General features: G+C 41.2%; 1 protein-coding gene across 2 annotated transcripts in view; it reads left to right on the top strand.

The window, feature by feature from the left end:
- Positions 1 to 22,332, top strand: part of LOC149449355 (BICD family-like cargo adapter 1) — a 130,124-nt gene extending 107,792 nt beyond the window's left edge. The window contains exons 10-11 of one of the 2 annotated variants that reach the window (XR_016315417.1): positions 2,410 to 2,518; positions 21,501 to 21,639. Coding sequence is in view for 1 of the 2 variants with exons in the window: in XM_089693338.1 (XP_089549464.1) it covers positions 21,501 to 21,707 (207 nt within the window). In the remaining variant the exon portion in view is untranslated. Of the gene's footprint in view, positions 1 to 2,409; positions 2,519 to 21,500 lie in introns of both variants that reach the window. The other variant, XM_089693338.1, reaches the window with a different exon arrangement.
- Positions 22,333 to 23,329: the final 997 nt, after the last annotated feature.

The following is a 23,329-nucleotide window of genomic DNA, read 5'->3' as shown; positions in this document are numbered from 1 at the left end:
TTGGGGAAAGAAAGGCCAGTTAACCCTACCAAAATCCTTCTCGGTGTCGACAGATAAGAGGCATGAGGGATTGTTCTGAGAATTCTCCGCAAAGGTGGCTGGTGATTGGAACTGTTTGTGTTTGGTCTCTATGAACTGTAGTTTTGAAATGTCGTTCATTCTTTTTTGAGTTGGTCCCATGTTGTATGAGGGTCCCTCTGACTACGGTTTTTAATCCTTCCCCTTGGAAATGGAGAGTAGTTTAATTTATGTGATCAACTAAGAAATTGGCGATAGTAGTTTTTATTGTCTGGTGGCACATCAGGGTCTTCTAAGAGAGTATCGTTAAGGTGCCTTGAACACATTGAGCATGTTGCAGATGGTATTTCGAAAGTGAACATAATTGGTGAGTGGTCACACCACACTAATGAGAGAGTGGTAGGGTTCCAACCCAGAGCGTGGTGGCTGGTGATAAGTCAGTACAACTGTATGACTGGTGAGTGGCTGAATAGAAGGTATAATTTTAATCCTGGGGATGAAGAATCCACCAGACATCCACTAGCCTAAATAACTGTTTTTGAAAGGAGTTTAACTGGCTGAAAGAGATATTTGATCGATTTGAGGTAGTGTTCAAATGGAGTTCTAAGGCAATGTCAAAATCAATACTAAAGAGAATGGGGCTTTAGGTGAATTCTTGAAGAATGTGTAAATATTGGCTGGCTGTGCAGACCTGGTAATGATTATTAGATTATTATTAAAAATGTATCTTCCTTCTGGGTTTTTTTATGTTGTTTAAAATGATTAGGTACATTTGTGTGTATAGCGATGGAGACCCCTTTTGCCTTGTGGAACTATTTAGAGTAGTAAGGGTTGTGACAGTGGGGGTGTGATCATTACAGAAGTGGGTTTCCTGAAAAAGGATTATCCTAACTTTCACCTTATGGATAGAGGAAAGGGTTTTGGCACTCTTAAACAAATTGTTGAGACCCTTGACACTGTATGAATGAAATTTCAGAGGAAGTGGCGATGGTTTTACGGTAGACAAGACAATGATGTGGAAAATTTGGGGTTTGGTTTTCGGAGGGGAAGGGGTAGGTGAGGTGGAGTGGAGTGCAGTGGAGGCAGAGGGGGAAGAATTGAGTGTTCAGTAGTGAAGGAGAGAGGCAAAGAACAGAAAAGGTGGTAGGAGAGGTAACTCTCACAGAACCAGATCCTAGCCTGGTTCACAAGATTGTATAGTAATATAAATCCAGGACCCAACTGGGGGGCTGAACAACCTATTGGGGGAAGGGGGAGGGGGGCTAGTTGGAAGCCTAGGCAGGTAGAGAGCAGGGCTGCACCCGGGGAAATACAGTGAATGGTAATATTAAGTCAGCAGCCCTGTTTATCAAACAAGTTTGAGGAGCACCTTAATTAAAACTTAAGGCAGGGAATTCAAACTGTCTTAATCTAATAACATATGCAGACTGATTGTAACATTTAAAGAAGAGGGGTCTTTCTCCAAGGGGTAAGGATCATTTAAGTTACCTTGGGCAACAGAACCCTTTATAAACACATTGGGGTTGTTTACTAAAACCGCATGGTGCAGAATCTGATGCAGCTCTGCAAAGAAACCAGTCAGCTTCCAGGTTTTATTGCCAAAGTGTAAGTGAACAAGCTGAAGTTAGAAGCCGATTGGCTACCATGCATAGCTGCAACAAATTCTGAGTGCACCATTTTTAGTAAATCTACCCCAGTCATGAGTCATGAGATCATGAGAACATTATTGAATAGCACCATCAAATCAGTGTCAAATGAGATGGCATCTGAGGGTAGACAATGCCAGAAGCCGACAAAAAACAAAGATTTTATATTTTACCATTAGCTTTAAACATTATCATGTTTAAAGCGGAACTCCAGGCACATCAAATTTCATTTGTTTAAATTTACTCCTCAGTGCCCACAGAGAACCCACTTTGTGTGCACAAAATACATTCGTAAAGTTTATAAAAGCAGCAGTGATATCATCACTATGCTGTATATAGCGTGTGCAGAGAGCAGAGCTGTGGAGGCACCCACTACAGGCTGCCTGCAGAAAACAATAGGAGGAAATGGAGATAAGACCATTCACCTTGTACAAGAAGAGAGCAGCAGTGACCGGTCTGTATTACAGGAAGCTCCCACACATAGGCAATGTTTTACACCAGAGTAATGCCCAGATCTAGAAGAATTACACAAAGCACACCAAGATTCAAGAACACAAATGGCTCATATATTTAGATAATATTGGCTTATCCTGGAGTTCGGCTTTAAAATAAAAAATCAAACAAGTAAAAGGAAATCATTGAAGTAGTAGTAAGTGGCCTTGTTTTTATCATGTCTATTATTAATACATACTGTGCTGGATCCAGTCTATTAGTTCTTCACATGTCTCTTGTCTCTGGGCTCTAGTTTGCTTCCTCAGGGCTTTTCACTATATGGCTCCTTTGGTTTCTGATCTAATGGCCTTTATCAGTTCCTGTACCGACAACTTTAGTCATACACCCTTCCTGCCTTAGAGGTGAGATCACCGGTCACTGTATTGATGTACCTGGCTTCTCCATCACATCAGCCTTTCATTCTCAATGTAATTTAGTTTATATTCATTAATGACCATCCATCTGCTGTGCCCATTTTCAATGTCATTTGCTTGCCTTATAGTATTTCCACTCAATACTGTGGTTATTCTGTGCACTGATGTGAGGGACATACACTGTTTTTAGTCTTCATCCTTGCAATTTCAGCTATTTCCCCTTTGCAGGTCAGGTTGGCATTAGTCCTCAGATGGTGGACAAGATTAAGAACTTTGCATGCTTGCAGTTTTTATTTTAACTGCAAATTTATTTTAAAACTACCTAATGAGCCTAAAATCATAATAGCAACTGTGTGGATAATATATATATATATTTATTTATTAGGAGTCAAATCAAATTTACCAAATTTCCAAAGTCAAAGCCTCCAGTATGTACAGTCTATGTAATGTAAATTCCTTTTCAATAGGGTGGCAGGCTTTGGACTAGTGTGGATGGCATCAGTTTGAGAAGCTTCGAAGATCAATCAGAATACATCTGACCTGTAGTTGACCATCTTAAGATCTGCATTTGACCTTCATTCTATTGATTTAATGGAAACTGCAGCTTCAGGGCTTTTGTCAACTGTAAGGTGGGTTTGCATTTATTTAGACTTTTATGGAAACCCATTTGATTAAAAAAAAAGCCTTTCAACAAAGGCCCTAAATCTGCAGTTTCCATTCAAATATTCCCAGTGATCCATCCAGGAATGATATTGCACAGGCACTTCCTGTTACAGTGGGGCAAAAAAGTATTTAGTCAGCCACCAATTGTGCAAGTTCTCCCACTTAAAAAGATGAGAGAGGCCTGTAATTGGCATCATAGGTAGACCTCAACTATGAGAGACGAAATGAGAAAAAAAATCCAGACAATCACATTGGCTGATTTGGAAAGAATTTATTTGCAAATTATGGTGGAAAATAAGTATTTGGTCAATATCAAAAGTTCATCTCAATACTTTGTTATATATCCTTTGTTGGCAATGACAGAGGTCAAATGTTTCCTGTAAGTCTTCAAGGGGTTGGCACACACTGTTGCTGGAATGTTGGCCCATTCCTCCATGCAGATCTCCTCTAGAGCAGTGATGTTTTGGGGCTGTCGCTGGGCAATACAGACTTTCAACTCCCTCCAAAGGTTTTCTATGGGGTTGAGATCTGGAGACTGGCTAGGCCACTCCAGGACCTTGAAATGCTTCTTACGAAGCCACTCCTTCGTTGCCCGGGCGGTATGTTTGGGATCATTGTCATGTTGGAAGACCCAGCCACGTTTCATCTTCAATGCCCTTGCTGATGGAAGGAGGTTTGCACTCAAAATTTTACAATACATGGCCCCATTCATACTGTCCTGTGCATGGATCAGTCGTCCTGGTTCCTTTGCGGAGAAACAGCCCCAAAGCATGATGTTGCCACCCCCATGCTTCACAGTAGGTATGATGTTCTTTAGAGGAGAGAGAATGCTGAGTTGCATCCAAACACAACGAGTTGTGTTTCTACCAAACAGTTCTATTTTGGTTTCATCTGACCATATGACATTCTCCCAATCCTCTTCTGGATCATCCAAATGCTCTCTAGCAAACTTCAGACGGGCCCGGACATGTACTGGCTTAAGCAGGGGGACACGTCTGGCACTGCAGAATCTGAGTCCCTGGAGGCGTAGTGTGTTACTGATGGTAGCCTTTGTTATGTTTGTCCCAGCTCTCTGCAGGTCATTCACTAGGTCCCCCCGTGTGGTCCTGGGATTTTTGCTCACCGTTCTTGTGATCATTTTGACCCTACGGGGTAAGATCTTGCGTGCAGCCCCAGATCGAGGGAGATTATCAGTGGTCTTGTATGTCTTCCATTTTCTAATTATTGCTCTCACAGTTGATTTGTTCACACCAAGCTGCTTGCCTATTGCAGATTCAGTCTTCCCAGCCTGGTGCAGGTCTACAATTTTGTTTATGGTGTCCCTCGACAGCTCTTTGGTCTTCACCATAGTGGAGTTTGGAGTGTGACTGTTTGAGGTTGTGGACAGGTGTCTTTTATACTGATAACAAGTTCAAACAGGTGCCATTGATACAGGTAATGAGTGCAGGACAGAGGAGCCTCTTAAAGTAGAAGGTACAGGTCAGTGAGAGCCAGAAATCTTGCTTGTTTGTAGGTGACCAAATACTTATTTTCCACCATAATTTGCAAATAAATTCTTTCCAAATCAGCCAGTGTGATTGTCTGGATTTTTTTTCTCATTTTGTCTCTCATATTTGAGGTCTACCTATGATGCCAATTACAGGCCTCTCTCATCTTTTAAGTGGGAGAACTTGCACAATTGGTGGCTGACTAAATACTTTTTTGCCCCACTGTATAAGATGAAAACTTACTGCCCCTGTCTCAGTTTTTATCCCATGTCATCACCTTATCGCATGCTCTCCTAATGGTTGTCACCGCCAGGAAACTGACATGCAGCAGTTGCATTAGTGCATGTAGACATGATGTGTATGCAGAGGGATTACAAATGATGAAAACAATAGTTTATTTAAAAAAAAAACATTGCAGCTGATTATGATAAGTAGTGCTTTGTTCAAATAAATGTCATCAATTTAGGGTTGATATGTACTGTAAAAAAAAGCTTTCCTTTGTCAGTAAAAGGGAACTTAAAATGTTACTAAACCCAGGACCCTGCATTCACTATATCTGGTCTCCCACAGTACACAGAACATGGAAATACAATTATTTTAGTAAATATAAACTGCTAAATACCTTTTCTCATCAGCTGTTAGAGCAGTCTTGTGACTTCAGCTGAGCACTGGTTAAAGCTTGTAGGAGGAGTTTTTTTTCTGCTCTAGGAGAATGTGAAACCTCTGACCCTTGCTGATTGGCCCTGTGCTGATCACATGCACTTTCCCAAGAAAAAAAACCTCTCTAGCAATACACACTAAATAGAGCATGTGCAGAAGGGCTACAGGTTCAGTCTGTCTTATCAGCATGGACATTTGAACAAGAGGAAGGGCCGAAATGACAGCATCAAACATCCTTTTACACAAAGCAGAGGATTAACCCCTTAGGTCCCACAGTGAGTATAACAAGCATGCTTTACTGCACATACAGAATGATTTTACTGTTGTAGGTTTAGTAACACTTAGTAGTACTAAACACCAAACATATGTAGATGTATTCTAATAACACACTCAGATATTCCCCAGTCCTTTTTTAAGGTTGTGCAGAACATAACATATTTGACACGACAGAGCAGAGATAGATTTCCATCGGGGATCCCCTCATTTAAGCAATCAGAGATCTCAAGGCAGCGGGATCAGGATGGGTGAATAGCATGCCTACAGCCTACAGGTGATTGCTGACAATGATAGTTGATTCCTTGTCCCAGAGCAGCGTCCTGTTATTATACCCCTCCTCTCAAGATAGCTTCCTCACAGGGGCACATCACACATTTCTCTGCCACTATGTCGGAGTTCTTTGGAAAACCTTTGGCAATCTCAGAACCTTCAGTTTCCAAGGGCCAAAAATGCTACATTTCCTCTCTCTTCCTGACTCTAGTAATTAATCAAAGTTGAAACCTCTAAACCTGTTTGAAGATGAAATGGGGGAAAACAAGAGGGAAGCAGATATTGTAGTAGAAGATGCAGAGGATCTACAAACAACCACATTTATGAGCCACAAGCTATGTCTTCTCAACGTTTTCCAGTGTTGACACACTGATTGATGCGGTGCCAATCCTCATGTAGTGCACATTTAATTTGATCCTCCACAGCCAAAACAAGCCACTGTGGACATGAAGAGGCTAGCAAAATCAATGTATCCTATGGAAAAGGAATTTTAAGGATCAATTGGAAGTTACAGTAGTAGATCCTGCCATTTCAATCCTTAGGTAACACTTTACAGTTCCTATTGAGGATGTTTCCATTTTTAAGCCCTCTTAAAGTGTGTCTAAACCCACAACAGTAAAATCAGTCTGTATATGCAGTAAAGCATGCTTGTTATACTCACTGTGGAACCTAAGGGGTTACTCTTCTGCATTGTGTAAAAAGGCTGTTTGATCCTGACTTCCCTGATCCTCCCCTTCTTCCAGTGTCCCCCCTCTTATCTCCTGATAAGACATATTGTGTGGAGTCACTCTGCACATGCTCAGTTTGGGGTATATTGCTAGAGAGGTTGTCTCCTAGACAGGGGCGGACTGACAACTCATGGGGCCCCTGTGTCCTTTCTCAAACTCAAAAAAGCCTATGAAAAAAGTACCAGGGGCATCCCATGGGGCCCCCTACTGACCCTGGGCCCTCTGGCAGTGCCCGCGTTTCCAAATGGTCAGTCCGCCCCTGCTCCTAGAGCAAAATGAAAACTCCTACAAGATTAACCAGTGCTTGGATGAACACAAGACTGCTATATACTGCTGATGAGAAAAGGTATTTAGCAGTTTATATTTACTAAAATAATTGTATTTCCATGTTGTGTGTACTGTGGGAGACCAGATAGAGTGAATGGAGGGTCCTGGGTTTAGTAACACTTTAAAGGCTTCTACTGTGCTTGCAGGTCCAGCCCTACATCCAGAAAATGCTGATATGTCTATTTGCCAGACTATTGCTAACTGGACAGGATGAATGAATAGAGAACACAAACCTGTATTTAGTGACCCATTCTCTACGAATTGTTACAGTGCCTTGAAAAATTATTCATACCCCTTGAAATTTTCCACATTTTATGTTACAACCAAAAACATAAATGTATTTTATTGGGGTTTTATGTGATAGACCAACACAAAGTGGCATATAGTTGTGAAGTGGAAGGAAAATGAAAAATGGCAAAATCAGAATTTTTTTTTCAAATATCTGAAAAGCATGGCATGCATTTGTATTCAGCCCCTCTAAGCCAATACTTTGTAGAACCACCTTTCGCTGCAAGTCTTTTTGGGGATGTCTCTACCAAATTTGCACATCTAGAGAGTGAATTTTTTGCTCATTCTTCTTTACAAATAGCTCGAGCTCTGTCAGATTGGATGGAGAGCATCTGTGAACAGCAATTTTCAAGTCTTGCCACAGATTCTCAATTGGATTTAGGTTTGGAATTTGACCGGGCCATTCTAACACATGAATATGCTTTGATCTAAAAACCATTCCAATGCAGCTCTGGCTGTATGTTTATGGTCATTGTCCTACTGGAAGGTAAACCTCCGCCCCAGTCTCAAGTCTTTTGCAGACTCTTAACAGGTTTTCCACTAAAATTACCTTATATTTGGCTCCATCCATCTTGACATCAACTCTAACCAGCTTCCCTGTCCCTGCTGAAGAAAACCATCCCCACAACATGATGCTACCACCACCACGTTTCACGGTGGGGATGGTGTGTTCAGGGTGATGTGCAGTGTTAGCTTTCCACCACACAGTGTTTTACTTTTATGCTAAAAAGTTCAATGTTGATCTCATCTGACCAGAGCACCTTCTTCCACATGTTTGCTGTGTCCCCCCACATGGCTTCTTGCAAATTGCAACCGGGACTTCTTACGGCTTTCTTTCAACAATGGCTTTCTTCTTACCACTCTTCTGTAAAGGACAGATTTGGGGAGTGCACGACTAATAGTTGTCCTGTGGACAGATTCTCCCACCTGAGATGTGGATCTCTGCAGCTCCTTCAGAGTTACCATGGGCCTCTTGGCTGCTTTTCTGCTCTCCTTGCACGGCCTGTCAGTTTAGATGGACGGCCATGTCTTGGTAGGTTTGCAGTTGTGCCATACTCTTTCCATTTTCAGATGATGGATTGAACAGTGCTCCATGAGATGTTCAAAGCTTGGGATAATTTTTATAACCTAACCCTGCTTTAAACTTCTCCACAACTTTACCCTGACCAGTCTGGTGTGTTCCTTGGCTTTCATGATGCTGTTTGTTCACTAATTTTCTCTAACAAATCTGAGGGCTTCACAGAACAGCTGTATTTATAATGAGATTAAATTACACACAGATGGACTGTATTTACTAACTAGGTGACTTCTGAAGGCAATTGGTTTCACTAGACTTTAGTTAGGGTATCAGAGTAAAGGGGCTGAATACAAATGCACGCCACACTTTTCAGATATTTGTAACAAATTTTGAAAACCATTTATCATTTTCCTTCCACTTCACAATTATGTGCCACTTTGTATTGGTCTATCACATAAAATCACATTACAATACATTTTTTAATTTTTGGTTGTAACATGAAAAAATGTGGAAAATTTCAAGGGGTATGAATACTTTTTCAAGGTACTGTACATCAGTAGATATTCAAGATGCCTATCTAAACAACCCCATCTTCCCAGAACGTCATCACTTTTTTTTAAGCTCTGCTATGAGATACCAACACGTGGTAGAACTACCATGTGGGCTCTCCTCTGTGCCCCAAGTGTTTACAAAAGTGCTTGTTCTTCTGTGAACTCAAGACATTCATGTGGCAGGGTACTTGGATGACCTTCTGCAGAAGGACTGCTCATTCAAAACCTTGTCTGTCAACGTCTAAAGGACAAATCAGTTCCTTCAGAGCTGTGGCTGGTTAATCATCTTTCTAAAATCTGCCCTCAGACTTTAGCTTCCCAGCAATATTTTTAAACTGAGAGCCATCAAATTAACACTGCATCACTGAAACCCCTTTTGAATGGTCACCCAGTCAGGGTGCAGTCAGACAATATCACAGCAAAGGCTAACTGTACATAACCATTGAAGGGAGTACTAGTTGTCGAGCTGCCCTAAGAGAAACAAACTTGATATTCTCCCTTGGGGATAAATTCACATCCCTGCTCTCTATCTGCTGTCCACATCCCTGGTGTGGACCATTGGTAGCCACACTCCCTAAGCCACCAGTGCCTAGACGCAGGGGAATGGTCTGTGCACCCGGACATCTTCAAGGATTTCTGTCAAAGAAGGGGGAAACCAGATGTGGACATCCTGACTTTCAGGTTTAATAACAAACTGAACAGATTTGCAGCCAGGACCATAAATTGTTTGGCATTTGTGGTAGATGCCCTGGTGATTCCTTAGACTCCATTCAAGCTGATATATACCTTTGATAAAGATTGTACCTCGACTACTGCACAAGATAGAGATAGAAAGGCAATCCTCATGCACCTAGATTACCCATCATCCAGAAGGACGTGGTACACAGACATACTCAGACTTTTGACAGACAAGCCTCAGGTTCTTCAAAATAGACCAGACTTACTGGTGCAAAGGGCCCTGTTGCACCCTGCTTGAATGACTAGAATGGCTGTTGAAACCCACATGCTGAAGGACAGATTTAGTTATTCCCACTTTACTCAGAGTGAGAAAATGACCTACTTCACATCACACATGTAATGCTGGTGTGAGGACAGACCACTGAGTCTCTGGGAATAATCTGTTGTTAGTATTTTGGTCTTTCTTCAATCTTGTCCTGACCAGTGTCTGGCCACTTAAGGGACAGGTTTCTGCTTTGTCCACTCTCTTCCAGGAACCTCTGCTTCGCAGTCTTTATTCAAGACTTTCCTTTGGGTAGTTGCTGAAATAAATCCCCCAATTCAATCTACGGTGGCGCCTTGGAAACTCAACCTGGTACTCTCTGTACTGTAGAAACTACCCATTGAGCTGGTTAGGGATATCACCTTGGGAAACCTCACATGTAAGGTTGCCTTTTTAGTGGTCATTATGTGTGCACAGGGATAAGGTGGTCTGAAGGAAAGATAAAGTCCAGCTCCAAAATATGCCAATGTAATTTCAGTATCTTAAAGGATAAGTTCACTTATGTGCATATATTTATTTTTTGAGTCTGTAAAGCAGTGATTCAGCGCTCAACAGATCGCTGGTGCTATGCAGGTCTCCAGCAGACTGTAAGTTTTATCCGTGTGCTCGTACCTCATACGATCAAAGAGTTTAACACTGACAGGAAGACTGAATGAACTACCACAAGGGATGTTAGCACTTGTAGTTAATTCATTCACAGAACTCTCTGAATGAATGACGTGGGTATGTTGGCGGAACCCCACACAATTGCGCTAATTTCAAAAACTGACAACTAGTACGGAGAACGGGCAGCAAGTGCAGCAGTGGGAACATATTACATATTCCACCCTCAAAGCAGGATGAACATGTAACATGGTCCCAATGGCGAACTTCTCCTTTAACCCTTGTTTTTCTGTGAGCTTGTTGGCAATTCTGTTTGCTATGTTGTTGCCCGCTCCTTAGTTAATTTCTTTGGGACATCCCATGGTCTATGAATACAAGCCCTGTTTCCTGTACAATTAAGATAATGGGAGTTTCCCCTCTGCTTTCTGTAGTCACTCCTTTTTGCTTGCATAAAAACTGGAGTCTCACCGAGCTGGTGTTATATGATTTGGATTTAGAGACATCAGAGCACACCTCAAAGCAACAGCTTCTATCAGAAAGATGGACTCCCTGTCCATCCTACCCTTAGGACCTTGCATCTTGCTTCAGAGTCCACCATCGCTAGATGAATATGACAACTCACCCCCAGAGCTTATACTCTAAAAGGACACCATTTAGAAGATATTCACATTGGCAACAACGAATTATGTCACCTGCACAGTAATGCTCTGCATTCAAGGCATACAGTATGCTTTAGAATGCAGAGAGCCGTGCTGTGATGTCATCGCAGTCATGGCCATTCACAGAGCCAGAGCCTGTAGACCGGGTAAAGATGGAAGCGCTGGGGAGACATGACAGCACTACACTGGAGGGCTCCGAGTACAGGTAAGTCTGTCATAGTGTGCTAGTATGTAGTGCATATTAGTGCACTATGACTTAAATCTCCAGGAGGGACCAATATTTTTTTTATTCTTGTTTACTACCACTTTAAAGATAAAAGGATGCAGAACACCCTCCCTTCTGTTTCTGTTATTCTGCATTGCTTGCTACAAAACGGAGAACTCATGGAATGTAGTAGAACTATAGGGGGATGCCCAGGTGGTACATCTTCAAAAACTTGCTAGTGTCCAGTCACCCAAAGATACCGGGCTATAACCCAGTGTCTATGCCTATTCAGCCTATGCCCTGTACTCCCAAGATATATTTACAGGTAAGTCAAAATTCCTTTTTTTTTTTACAAAGTTAACACATTAAGGGTTGTTCACGGGAGAAAAATGCAGATATCTGTATATAGTGTGAACATACCCTAAAGCTTATATAACATTTTTGGCGATTGCATATAGATCTATTTTATGGCCCCATTTAGACCTAGTGTAGTGCCATTGATATTGAAGCACAGTCCAGCACACCAAACCAGTTGAAACCAAGTGCACATGCATTGTGGTGTGGTGGCTTAGCAAAGTTGTTGCAGGACCTATTTGAGGTCTATTTTGGTGCATGCAACACACATTAAAGCATCACAATGCAAAAGCCAGGTGTGAATGGATTCTAAAGGCTTCAAGAAAGCTGCTTGAAACCTTTGCAAATGCTTTATAAAAGCTTGTTGTACACACCTTTAAGCTTACTTGTACAAGACCTAGGCAACCTGCAAGTATTGTTACCTCAGGCTTTAAACGACAGCCCTGTAAAAGGAGCACATTGTGGTTCGAATACCAGTTGCCCCTTCCTCACACAATGGTTCCTCCTGCTGGTTTGTATGCCCTGTAGTGACATAAGAGTGAACAGTAGGAGCAATTATTCTCACCTGGAAGTATAGAATACCTGCAGCATCTGGGGTGCAGTTAAGATGCAACATTTCAAGCCATAAGCCGCCCTAAAGGTAAGTATAGGTTGGCTGATGTTTTTCATGTGCAACCTCAGGGCCCATGTTTGGCAGCCTATCTTAAATGAAGGGGCTAATTTCATGCAACAACTTAACACAAATTCATTAACACAACAGAATGGATCCAATAACAATATATTTAAACTTGTTGGGGCTACTTGTGTGCATAGACTATTTTATAAAAAAAAATAGCTTTTAACAAAGGTGTGAACTAGGGAATATGAGGTCAAAAGGAAACAGAATCAGGAGTATAAATATGTCACCTAATGGGTGCATCAAATGTAATCCATTCCAAAACCCAAGTGACCAAACAGTACTGTAAGTTAAACAGACTGGGAACCAAGTGAGTATAGTGGGAGTCATGTTTACTAATAAGCACAAGAAGGTTCAAATTGTGGTTATTCTTCCTTATGTATAGGACAATTAAATACATGCAAAAATCAGTAAAAAGTTAATTCTTTTCCATTAAATGGGCCCTAGTTATTCTAAATTTGGGTTTTGTATTGTCATCAGTAACCAGTGGTTAGCAGAGTAAAAAGAAAAAAAAGATAGTTGGTGTGTATTTTGGCCAATCCGATTTTTGTAGTCACAGTAAAACCCTATTCTTGGAGGGACACAGTCATGATCTGTTGGGTTATCCTGTCACCTACAAGAGGATTGGTCACTGGCAAACAAAAATTGTAGTCTAGGATTATCCCTTTTGTAACTGGTCTGCCTCAGCTGTTTAGCAAGAAGTGCTACAGCATGATTATAAATTGAGAGGAGTGGAACCTGTGTCCCTCAGTTTTTCTTCTCTATTGAGGGAAACAGGAAGTCATTAACTGTTGCGTTTTACTGGTGCCTGCAAGAGGACTGGACACTGGCAAAAAAAAAAAATTGTAGTCCATTATAAATCCCAACCCCCCCCCCACCCACAACTGGCCTACCTCCATTTTTGTAAGCAAGCAGTACCAAAGTAGGAACATAAAGAGACAGAAGGGAATCTCCTTTTTCTCCTCTACTGAAGGACACATGAAGTCAATAAGTTTCATGATATCCAAAAGCAGTTCAAATGAGGGATGGGCAACAGCAAAACTGCTGAAAGGCTCAATGTAACAAGAACTGGGTACTGTTTGAAGCCCAAGAGCCACCCGAAGATTACACAAGATGTGGATGAACCCTCTACCTGGTAAGGGGAAGGACGGGGAAGGATACCCGATACCTACGAACCAGTAGGGAAGCCTTGACATGGGAGACTAACTAAAAGACCATACCACGAATTGGTCAAACAGATCGACCAAGAAAGAGGAAACAATAGTAATATCCTATAGGGAAATGGTCCACAACCTGAACCATAGTCAACAGGGAGAGAGAGCACTCCCTCCTAATAACTATCTTCAGAAAGAGGATCCTAAGAAAGATGTCCTAGTAGAAGGAAATTAACAGAACAGTCTAATAGAAAAGGCCCATGCCTCAACTCACATGATTCCATAAGAATCAAAGAAACAAACTCCATGGCAAGAATGGCTGCCAGAGCAGACATTCACCTCAACAAAAACTGACCTTCTAAAGATTGCCCTTTGAAAGAACAGAGGAGTCAGGACTGGACAGGGGTGTACCGTATAGTGTGCATAGAAACTTGGTACACAACAACAGAGGAAAATCTGGGAAGAGTCTAGCATACAGGAAGCATTTAGCACAAGATTCTTTTGCAATAGCTAAGTATGGAAAAAGGACATGAAAGTGAAGAAGCCATAGATTCCACTATTGTAAGACCATGCAGCCTACAGTCAGGGAAAAGCTTCTGTTGCTTTCGGACAATAGCAGCTGAATCTGGGAGACATTATCCATTACAGCCCACATTAATAGCTCATCCAAGTGTCCCATAGTGTGGGTAACAAGAGAAGGCTCTATAGCTTACACTGGGACCAATCCTCTGAAGGGAACTCGAGATGCAAAGGTGAGGCTGGAATGGCAGATTCCCAGAAGCATGGGGATTAATCTGTACACATCTTAACTGACCATAAAATCACAATTTTCAGGAGAGTCCCATTGGGAAGGAACAAGGTTGCTGAATCTATGGGATACCATGTATAATTACTGGACCTACATGTCCCAAAGGTAACAAATGTCTACTATGTAAGAAAAAACCTAAGCCAGGCTATTACAAGGATGATTAGGGGAAACTATGCATAAATGGCTTGACAACAAATGTTCCTCACTTATAAATGTGGGGGTACACCTTCATTCTACTGAATGCTGCCCTGCAAGTGCCTGGGCAACCAGGTGTGGAATACCTGGGCATGCCGATTCCAGGAGTAAAGGAAGAAAAAGAAAAGGGACATGGTAGACCTTTCTTTACACTTCTTAGGCTTGTAATACCCTGAAGACCAGTTGGGTCAAGCACTCCTTGGACACAGTGTCCGGATTCCAGCACTTTAACCAGAGTGATCTGCGCATTTGTATGGACATCAGACTCATAAGAAACAAGCCAGGATACTTCAAGCAAGTCACCACCACTGAAGCGTGAGGCTCCAGCTGTATGCTTCTTACGCTCAATCAAACCTAGTGGTCTCCCTGTTCATATGGATCACTGTCACATCTACTGTGGGTATGGACCACCATTTAGAAAAATCCTTTCTAAACAAGAACAAATTGAATAGGTGCTTGGGGGTGTCAACAAACTATCAATGGTGCTTCTAGTCCCCATAGAGGAATATCTCAGAGTGGATATGGTTTCCTCCTACACTTCAGAGACATGCTGGTAGGTTAATTGGCTTCTGTCTAAATTGGCTGTAGGATGTGTATGCATGCATATGAGAGACCTTAGATTGTAAGCTACTTGAGGGAAGGAACTGATGTGAATATACAGTATATATAAAGTGCTGCTTAGATTGTCAGCTCTCTGTAAATATCTGAGAAATAATTTGGCCACAAAGCCTTATGTGACTTTAGTAGAGGTCCTGTGGATTAGGCAGGGAACTCTGATGACAAGGTAATCATAGGAGAACAGGATTTTGATTTGTAGATGTGCTTTCTGAAGACACAAAGCAAATGTCCCCAGAATCATTAGGAGACTGTAAGCCATGGTCATCCATTGCAGGAACTTTCCCTCTACGTTCAGATACAGACATGCTGTGGCAACAAAGCAACTACATGGAGGGTGCAAGAAAAGGCCTCAGGTATTCACAAAACCACCGCAACTAACAGGTGGTGAAGGCTGGATGATTGTAAATGACCATGGTGACTGTAGACTGGCAGGAGGATTGGACCAAAGATCGCCAATCCTTCCAACTCATTGCAAATTGGGAGCAGGAAGACACTTCCTAAACACTAAATGGCAGGAAAGAGCATGGAGACACTCCTCCCAGCAGGTGACATCAGTGCTCCTGCCCTCAATGTTAACCTCATCTGAGGTAGAGACAAGCATAGAGTGGGAATTTAAAAAGGCGCCCAGTGGTCCACATCTTGAAGTAGCTCCTGATGCTCAGCCTGATATGCCTACTTACATAGTGAGTCTCTAGCTACAGGGCAAGGGCTAAGGCAATGCCATCAGCTCTGGACCTGGAAAGCACTCCATGGCTTGTTACCAGAATAGAGACTTTAAAGCACCTTAAGTGGAATCAAGTGCTGGTTGGTGACTTCTAAGCTAGCCCTGTAAATCCAATTCAGCTGGGTCAAGGTAATGACTTCCTGTGTCCTTCAATGGACAAATTAGAAAAAAAAAATTTTTTTTGGTGCATTAGCCAACAAGGAATAGGTCCAGATCTGGAATATTCTACAGTGTAAAACCTTTATTATATAGTATATAATAATCACTTTTTTTGTAAAGTAACAGTATTGATATTTTCACACTTCTGATAGTGGTAGGTTTCGCTGTTGCTCCAAAAAAAATCCCACTTCAGCTCCCAAAGATTTACCCCCTTTCCCAACCAGGCCATTTTTTTGCTATTCAGCACTGCGCTATTTCAACTGGCAATTGCGCGGTCATGCAACACTACCTCAACAAAAGGTTTGTCTTTTCTTCACACAAATAGAGCTTTCTTTTGATGGTATTTGATCACTTGTTATTTTTTGTGATATAAACGAAAAAAAGACCCAAAATTTTAGAAAAAAAAACACCCAATATTTTCTCATTTCTATTACAAATATCCAAAAAACTCAAATTCAGGCCAAAATGTCTTCTGTTACATGTTTTCTGTTAAAAAAAAAAAAAAAAAAAAAAAAAAAAAATCACAATATTTGTATATTAATTGGTTTTTGCGAAAGTTATAGCGTATACAAACTATAATTATATATATATATATACACACACACATACATATATATATACATATATATACATACATACACACACACACACACACACACACACACACACACACACATATATATATACATATACACACACACGTGAAACTCAAAAAAATTAGAATATCGTGCAAAAGTTCATTTATTTTAGTAATGCAACTTAAAAGGTGAGACTAATACAGTCGTGTTCAAAATAATAGCAGTGTGTTGAAAAAAGTGAATAAAGCTCAAAATCCTTCTAATAGCTTTTATTTCCATACACACAAATGCATTGGGAACACTACACATTCTATTCCAAATCAAAACATGAAGAAAAACCATTTAAAGGCTGAGGAACCCTTTGCAGGTGTTATGGCTTAATTAGCGGATTAGAGTGGGACACTTTGAGCCGAGAATATTGCACCTTTTCACAATATTCTAATTTTCTGGGATTGTGGATTTGGGGTTTTCATGAGCTGTAAGCCATAATCATCACAATTATGACAAATCACGGCTTGAACTATCTTGCTTTGCATGTAATGAGTTTCATATACAGTTGTGTTCAAAATAATAGCAGTCAGACATCACTAACCCAATCAATGTTTATGGTAGAAATGATATTTCTACATGGCAAATAATTTACTAGCAGGTGTAGTAGAGTAATAGAAATCCAACAGACCCAACAGTCATGACATGCATGCTGCTGATTCTGTGTAATTGAATCACTAATTGAAAGGGGCATGTTCAAAATAATAGCAGTGTGGAGTTCTATTAGTGAGGTCATTCATTCTTTGAAAAACAGGTGGCAATTATTGCCCTTATTTAAGGAAGGAAGGCAGCAAATGTTGTACATGCTGGTTACAGTGCATTTCTCTCTGAAATTCTGAGGAAAATGGGTCGTTCCAGACATTGTTCAGAAGAACAGCGTACCTGGATTAAAAAGTTGATTAGAGAGGGGAAAACCTATAAAGAAGTGCAGAAAATGATAGGCTGCTCAGCTAAAATGATTGCAAATGCTTTAAAATGGCAACCAAAACGTGGAAGAAAGCAAAAAACTACCATTCGAATGGATAGAATAGCCAAAATGGCAAGGACTCAGCCAACAATCAGCTCCAGGAAGATCAAAGAAGGTCTAAAGTTACCTGTGAGTACTGTTACAATTAGAAGACGCCTATGTGAAGCCAAGCTATCTGCAAGAAGCCCCCACAAAGTCCCACTGTTGAAAAAAAGACGTGCTGAAGGTGTTACAATTTGCCAAAGAGCACATTGACTGGCCTAAAGAGAAATGGCGCAACATTTTGTGGACTGATGAAAGTAAGATTGTTCTTTTTGGGTCTAGTGGCCGGAGACAGTTTGTCAGATGACCCCCAAACACTGAATTCAAGCCACAGTACACTGTGAAGACAGTGGAGCATGGTTGCGCAAGCATCATGATATGGGGATGTTTCTCATACTACGGTGTTGGGCCTATTTATCACATACCAGGGATCATGGATCAGTTTGAATACATCAGAATACTTGAAGAGGTCATGCTGCCTTATGCTGAAGAGGAAATGCCCTTGAAATGGGTGTTCCAACAAGACAACGACCCCAAACACACCAGTAAACATGCAACATCTTGGTTCCAGACCAACAAGATTGACGTTATGAAGTGGCCAGCCCAATCCCCGGATCTTAATCCAATAGAAAACTTGTGGGGTGACATCAAAAATGCAGTTTCTGAGGCAAAACCAAGAAATAGAGAAGAACTGTGGAATGTAGTCCAATCATCCTGGGCTGGAATACCTGTTCACAGGTGCCAGAAGTTGGTTGACTCCATGCAACACAGATGTACAGCAGTTCTCAGAAACAGTGCTTATACAACTAAATATTAATTAAGTGATTCAAAGGAAAGCAAAATATTCAAACACTTTTCAGTTTATATAGTGAATGTTTGAGTTTGTAATGAAGAATACAAACACTGCTATTTTTTTGAACAGTCTAATATTCATTTTTCTTGAACACCACAAATTTGGTATATTTCCCTTCATGTTTTGATTTGGAATAGAATGTGTAGTGTTCCCAATGCAATTGTGTGTATGGAAATAAAAGCTATTAGCAGTGTGTTGAAAAAAAGTGAATAAAGCTCAAAATCCTATTATTTTGAACACAACTGTATATAAGAGGCATGGTATTTTGCAGATATGTTTTGTTACAGGGTTTTTAAAAAGAAATGAAAAAAATAAATTTTTCATTTTCTTTCTTCATTTTCCAAAAACTTGTTGCAACAAATGACATCTGCAAAATACTCACTGTGCCCCTTAGCAAATACATTGGAGTGTCTGCTTTCTGAAAAGTCATTTGGGGGTTGCTTCTACTATCCTGGCATTTTAGGGCCAACATTATAAGCTTATGCCACACATCACCCACTGTTCTAACCAAATGAAGACCAAGCCTTTTCTGACACTTTTTGTTTACGTAATAACAAGTTTTTTTTGCTAGAAAATTACTTTGAACCCCTTTCCCACAGCTTATTAAGTCATCCAGCAGCTAATTAGTCACTAGGATTGCTTTTACGTGAAATAATACCAGGATGATGCCTGTAGCTGCAGGCATCATCCTGGTATAACCACCCAAAGTCCAGCCAAGTACCAGTACATTGCTGGTCCTTGTTGGGCATATATGTAACAGCAGAGAACATGGGCATATGATGAATCGGGTCTGTGGACCAATATGACCGCAATTCATTCTTTTTTGTAATGCCCATGCTGAGGTTTAGGCCCAAAAAAAGTTTTAAATTTAGAAAAAGTGGTAGGTTTCCATGCGAATTGTCTGGCAAGAGCTGAATTTGGGTGGGCGGCAATGTATTGTTGTGCGTATAAATTCCTTTGGACCACAATCGATTCTTCCGTGAAAAACAGCGGAGGGGCTAAACACTAGTGCTGGCAGCAAACAGGGCTGATCCTGCTAACACTGAATTTTTGGGGACACTACACAAAGGAGGCACTAGTATAGTTCTGTTCGTGATCAATATAATGATCCGTACAAACACTATACTAGTAATGGCGGTGATCAGCGACCTATAGTGTGAGTGCGATAGTGTGGGCAATCTAATGCTAGCTGACCCTGGCTGGGAAGGGCGTTAATTGACCCAGATGCGATCTAATGTCGCTAGTGGCAGTAATAACAATGATCTGTGAAAGTTCTATATACTGGTACTATAATAATGGCACTGGCTGGGTGATGGGGTGATCAAAGGGTTAATAGGGGCAATCAAAGGGTTAAATGTGCTGATCTAACTTGTGTAAAATATAGTGCTTTTACTCAGTGTCATGTTCATGGGGGCTACACGCATGTGCGCTCACACCAGGAAATAGAAAGCAGCATAAGGGGACGTTGCTTTCAGAGCTGCCACTCGTCTGCATATTGTGGGCGGGCAGTTGGCAAGGAGACAAAAAAAACTCAATGTACTTTAACATTGTTTATCATTTTGTTTTTAAAAATACTTTCATCAGAGTAGTTCAGTAGTAACATTGTACTACTCTGGGGGTGATCAGGGATTTTTTTTTTTTACACTTTGCTTTGCAGGAGCAATAAAGATTATTGTTCCTGCAATGCAACGCTTGCTTTGAGCGGTCATGAATGGGTTAAGTTCATGACAGTTCAAAATACTAGGAGGGAAGCAACGCTGTCATGAATCAGATTGATTCACAACAGCTTTACTGCCATTCTGATCATGTAGGGCCACTGGTTCCCATTTACCGGGATCCACATTCATGAAAAGCGGGGGGTATGATGGGTATGTCGCTCTGCCTGTCCACAGGACATAGCAGGTGGCTGGTCTTAAATTTTTGGAGCAGGCTTGAAAAATTTGCTTTGAATCTAGGAGCCAGGTTTTTTTTTTTTTTTTTTAACGTAGTGTGGATGGTCAGCACTCAGGGCACGGCAACCTTTGGCTTCACTTGATGCAATTTGCGGCATGGCAAAGCCGCACCACATTTTAGGTGCCTCTGAAAATAATGGCACCTGAACCTGTGTTTTGTGATCGCAGCGATTCTCCCACAATCCCAAAATGCCTAGATGTGAATGGAGCCACCCGCGTTCACACATGCGATTTCAAACTCAGAAATTCGCATGACAGGCTAGATATGTGTTCCTATTGAGGTGGTTCACACAGATGTGTTCCCCGTGCATTATGTTTTTAGTGTCATTACAAAAAGGGTCCTGTGCGAGTTTTTAGCAGTGCGTTCCAGACCTGCAAGCAATAGAGTAGAGTGGCAGGTGGAAATTAGTGATCACGTAGGATTGCTATTGACAGGAGTTTTTGCACTGAAGTCAATGGGAGGCATTTTGCATTGAAGGCGAAAGGGGCTGCAATATTGCATTGAAGTCAATGGGAGCCAGTGTGTGAACCCAGGACGCAATTTCTAGTCACCATGTTAACCTGGTGCCTGGGATTTGTTAAGCCCTGCAAAGAAGTATTCTTTAAGTTGTATCACGTGATATTCAGGCATTACTGGAAGTGCTGATTAAGCTGCCACATTTGGTCTTGAGGCACCACTGGAAAAGAACACCACAGGCAAGTGTTTTACGCTCTAACTGCAGCCACAGAATTATGCTAGGGCTAACAAACATATATGATAGTGCTGCATATTATGTGCAGCTGCTGCTAAAAAGATCCCTTGTAGTGGTGGGGGCTGTTGTATAGTCTCACTGCATCAACAGAAGGTAAATTAATGCTGAATCCACGGTCTTCTTTGATAAAGATTAATAGATTTTGGGTGCTTTAGTTATGGCACGTGTTGTTCTAACCAATTCTTTACTGCTGTAGTCATCTCCCACTACTCCTGCATTGCTCATTTAGCCTGTGCATAAAACATATTTCTTGGTACATCCCATTTGCCTTGTCTTGCAATTGCCAGTTTTCACTTGTGTGAATTCAGTCAGTACATGACCACATTAACTGCAAAATTTTTTCCTTTTATAACAGGATGACATGCACAGAGTCATTGACCAGCAACTGATGGACAAACACCAGAAGGAATGGAGCCAGTCTGTGTATTCCTTCTCCAGGGGCCGCCACGTTAAGCACTGTGGCAAGGTTAGCACTCTGAATCGCACAGAGCGGCCAGGAGAAGAGCCCATTGGTTCTGAAGGGAGAAGCCTCTTTTCGTTTCTAAAGAAAACAAAAGCTTAACTGCAACTGTATCACAGTTGATGTTTTACGAATCATTTGTTTTGGGTAAATTTATTCTGAGGGGATTTAAAAAGTATCACCATTGATGATCCCTAAAGCCATCTAAGTGAGCAAATTCGTAGTAAAATTTACAGCCAGGCAAGCAGCCTCCTTGGTATGTAATAACCACTAAAAGTATTAGCCTTTGGGGCTAAGCAGTATTCATACTTTATTTTCCTTTTAGATGAGTTTTCTATTTTGTAGAAAAACGCTTTGTTCACTGGATTTTATCCATAGAGAACACCTTGCACTTTTAGAGCCATCCGTTTGTATTCACTTCACAGCTTCCTTGATAAAATGAATTTAGCAGGTATAACTGTTGTAGACAGGTCCTGAGCTGCTCTCATTCCAAGGAATAGACTCCCTACCTCTGGTCTTCCAGACAGAGCACAGCAGAGGAACTGCCCCTAACCCTACCTTACAGCTCAAGTATTGAGAAATGCTCTATGTATATAGAAGAAGCAGAGTTTTTATATTGCATACAGTTTTCTTTTATAACGTAAACAGATATAAAATGTCATATTTTAGTACAAATTATGCTTTTTATTGTAAATTCTGGAATAAAATATTTCTATGATTTTCCATGTTTCTTGTGCTTACCTTTGATGTCATTTTCTGCAAGGGTCTGGAAAAGGCCAGCTGCACCCACAATGTTTATTTTTCTTTTCAGTTTTGCATGGATTTACAAAGCTGGTTTCTTGTAGATTGTGGGAGCTCCAGTAGGAAATCAAAAGAAACTCTAAGCTCTGTCCATCTGCAGACATGATGTAGATCAAATAATGTGGAGACAAACTTTGATAGGACATATTGCTTATGGCCATGTACAAAGTGGGTAGAGATGTAATGTGTTACTAAACCCAGGACCCTGCATTCACTATATCTGGTCTCCCACAGTACACACAACATGGAAATACAAATATTGTAGTAAATATAAACAGCTAAATACCTTTTCTCATCAGCAATATACAGCAGTCTTGTGACTTCTCAGCACACTGGCTAAATAGTTAGCATTTCCGCCTGGCAGTACTAGAGTTGGGATTGGTTCGAATCCCAACCATGGCACCACCTGCCTGGTGTTTGCATGTTCTCCCTGTACTTACATGGGTTTCCTCTGGGTACTCCGGTTTCCTCCAACACTCCAAAGACATGCTGATAGATTCATTGCCTCCTGTCTAAATTGGCCCTAGTATGTGTATGTATGAATGTAGGTTAGGAACCTTAGATTTTACACCCCTTGAGGGCAGGGACTGATGTGATTGTACAATATATGTAAAGCGTTCAGTAAACTGACGTTGCTATATAAGTAACTCTAATCGAAATAATAATAGTGTCCAGCTGAGCACTGGTTAAAGCTTGTAGGAGTTTTCATTCTGCTCTGACTGTCCTATGAGGCTGCATGACCCCTGACACTCTCTCTCTCTGGACAGTGCTGATCGACCCTGTGCTGATCACATGCATTCTCCCAAAGGAGGAAAAAAAACAAAACCCTCTCTAGCAATACCCACTAAACTGAGCATGTGCAGAGTGACTCCTAGAGCTCTGTACTATCAGCAGATGGATTGGGGACAGTAGAAGATCAGAGA

This window comes from Staurois parvus, unplaced genomic scaffold, assembly GCF_062004578.1.
Source record: "Staurois parvus isolate SC_StPar_1 unplaced genomic scaffold, SC_StPar_1.0 ptg000626l, whole genome shotgun sequence".
Classification (NCBI taxonomy): domain Eukaryota; kingdom Metazoa; phylum Chordata; class Amphibia; order Anura; family Ranidae; genus Staurois; species Staurois parvus.
Note: the sequence above shows the minus strand (reverse complement) of the source record. Positions and strands in the feature narration are given on the sequence as shown.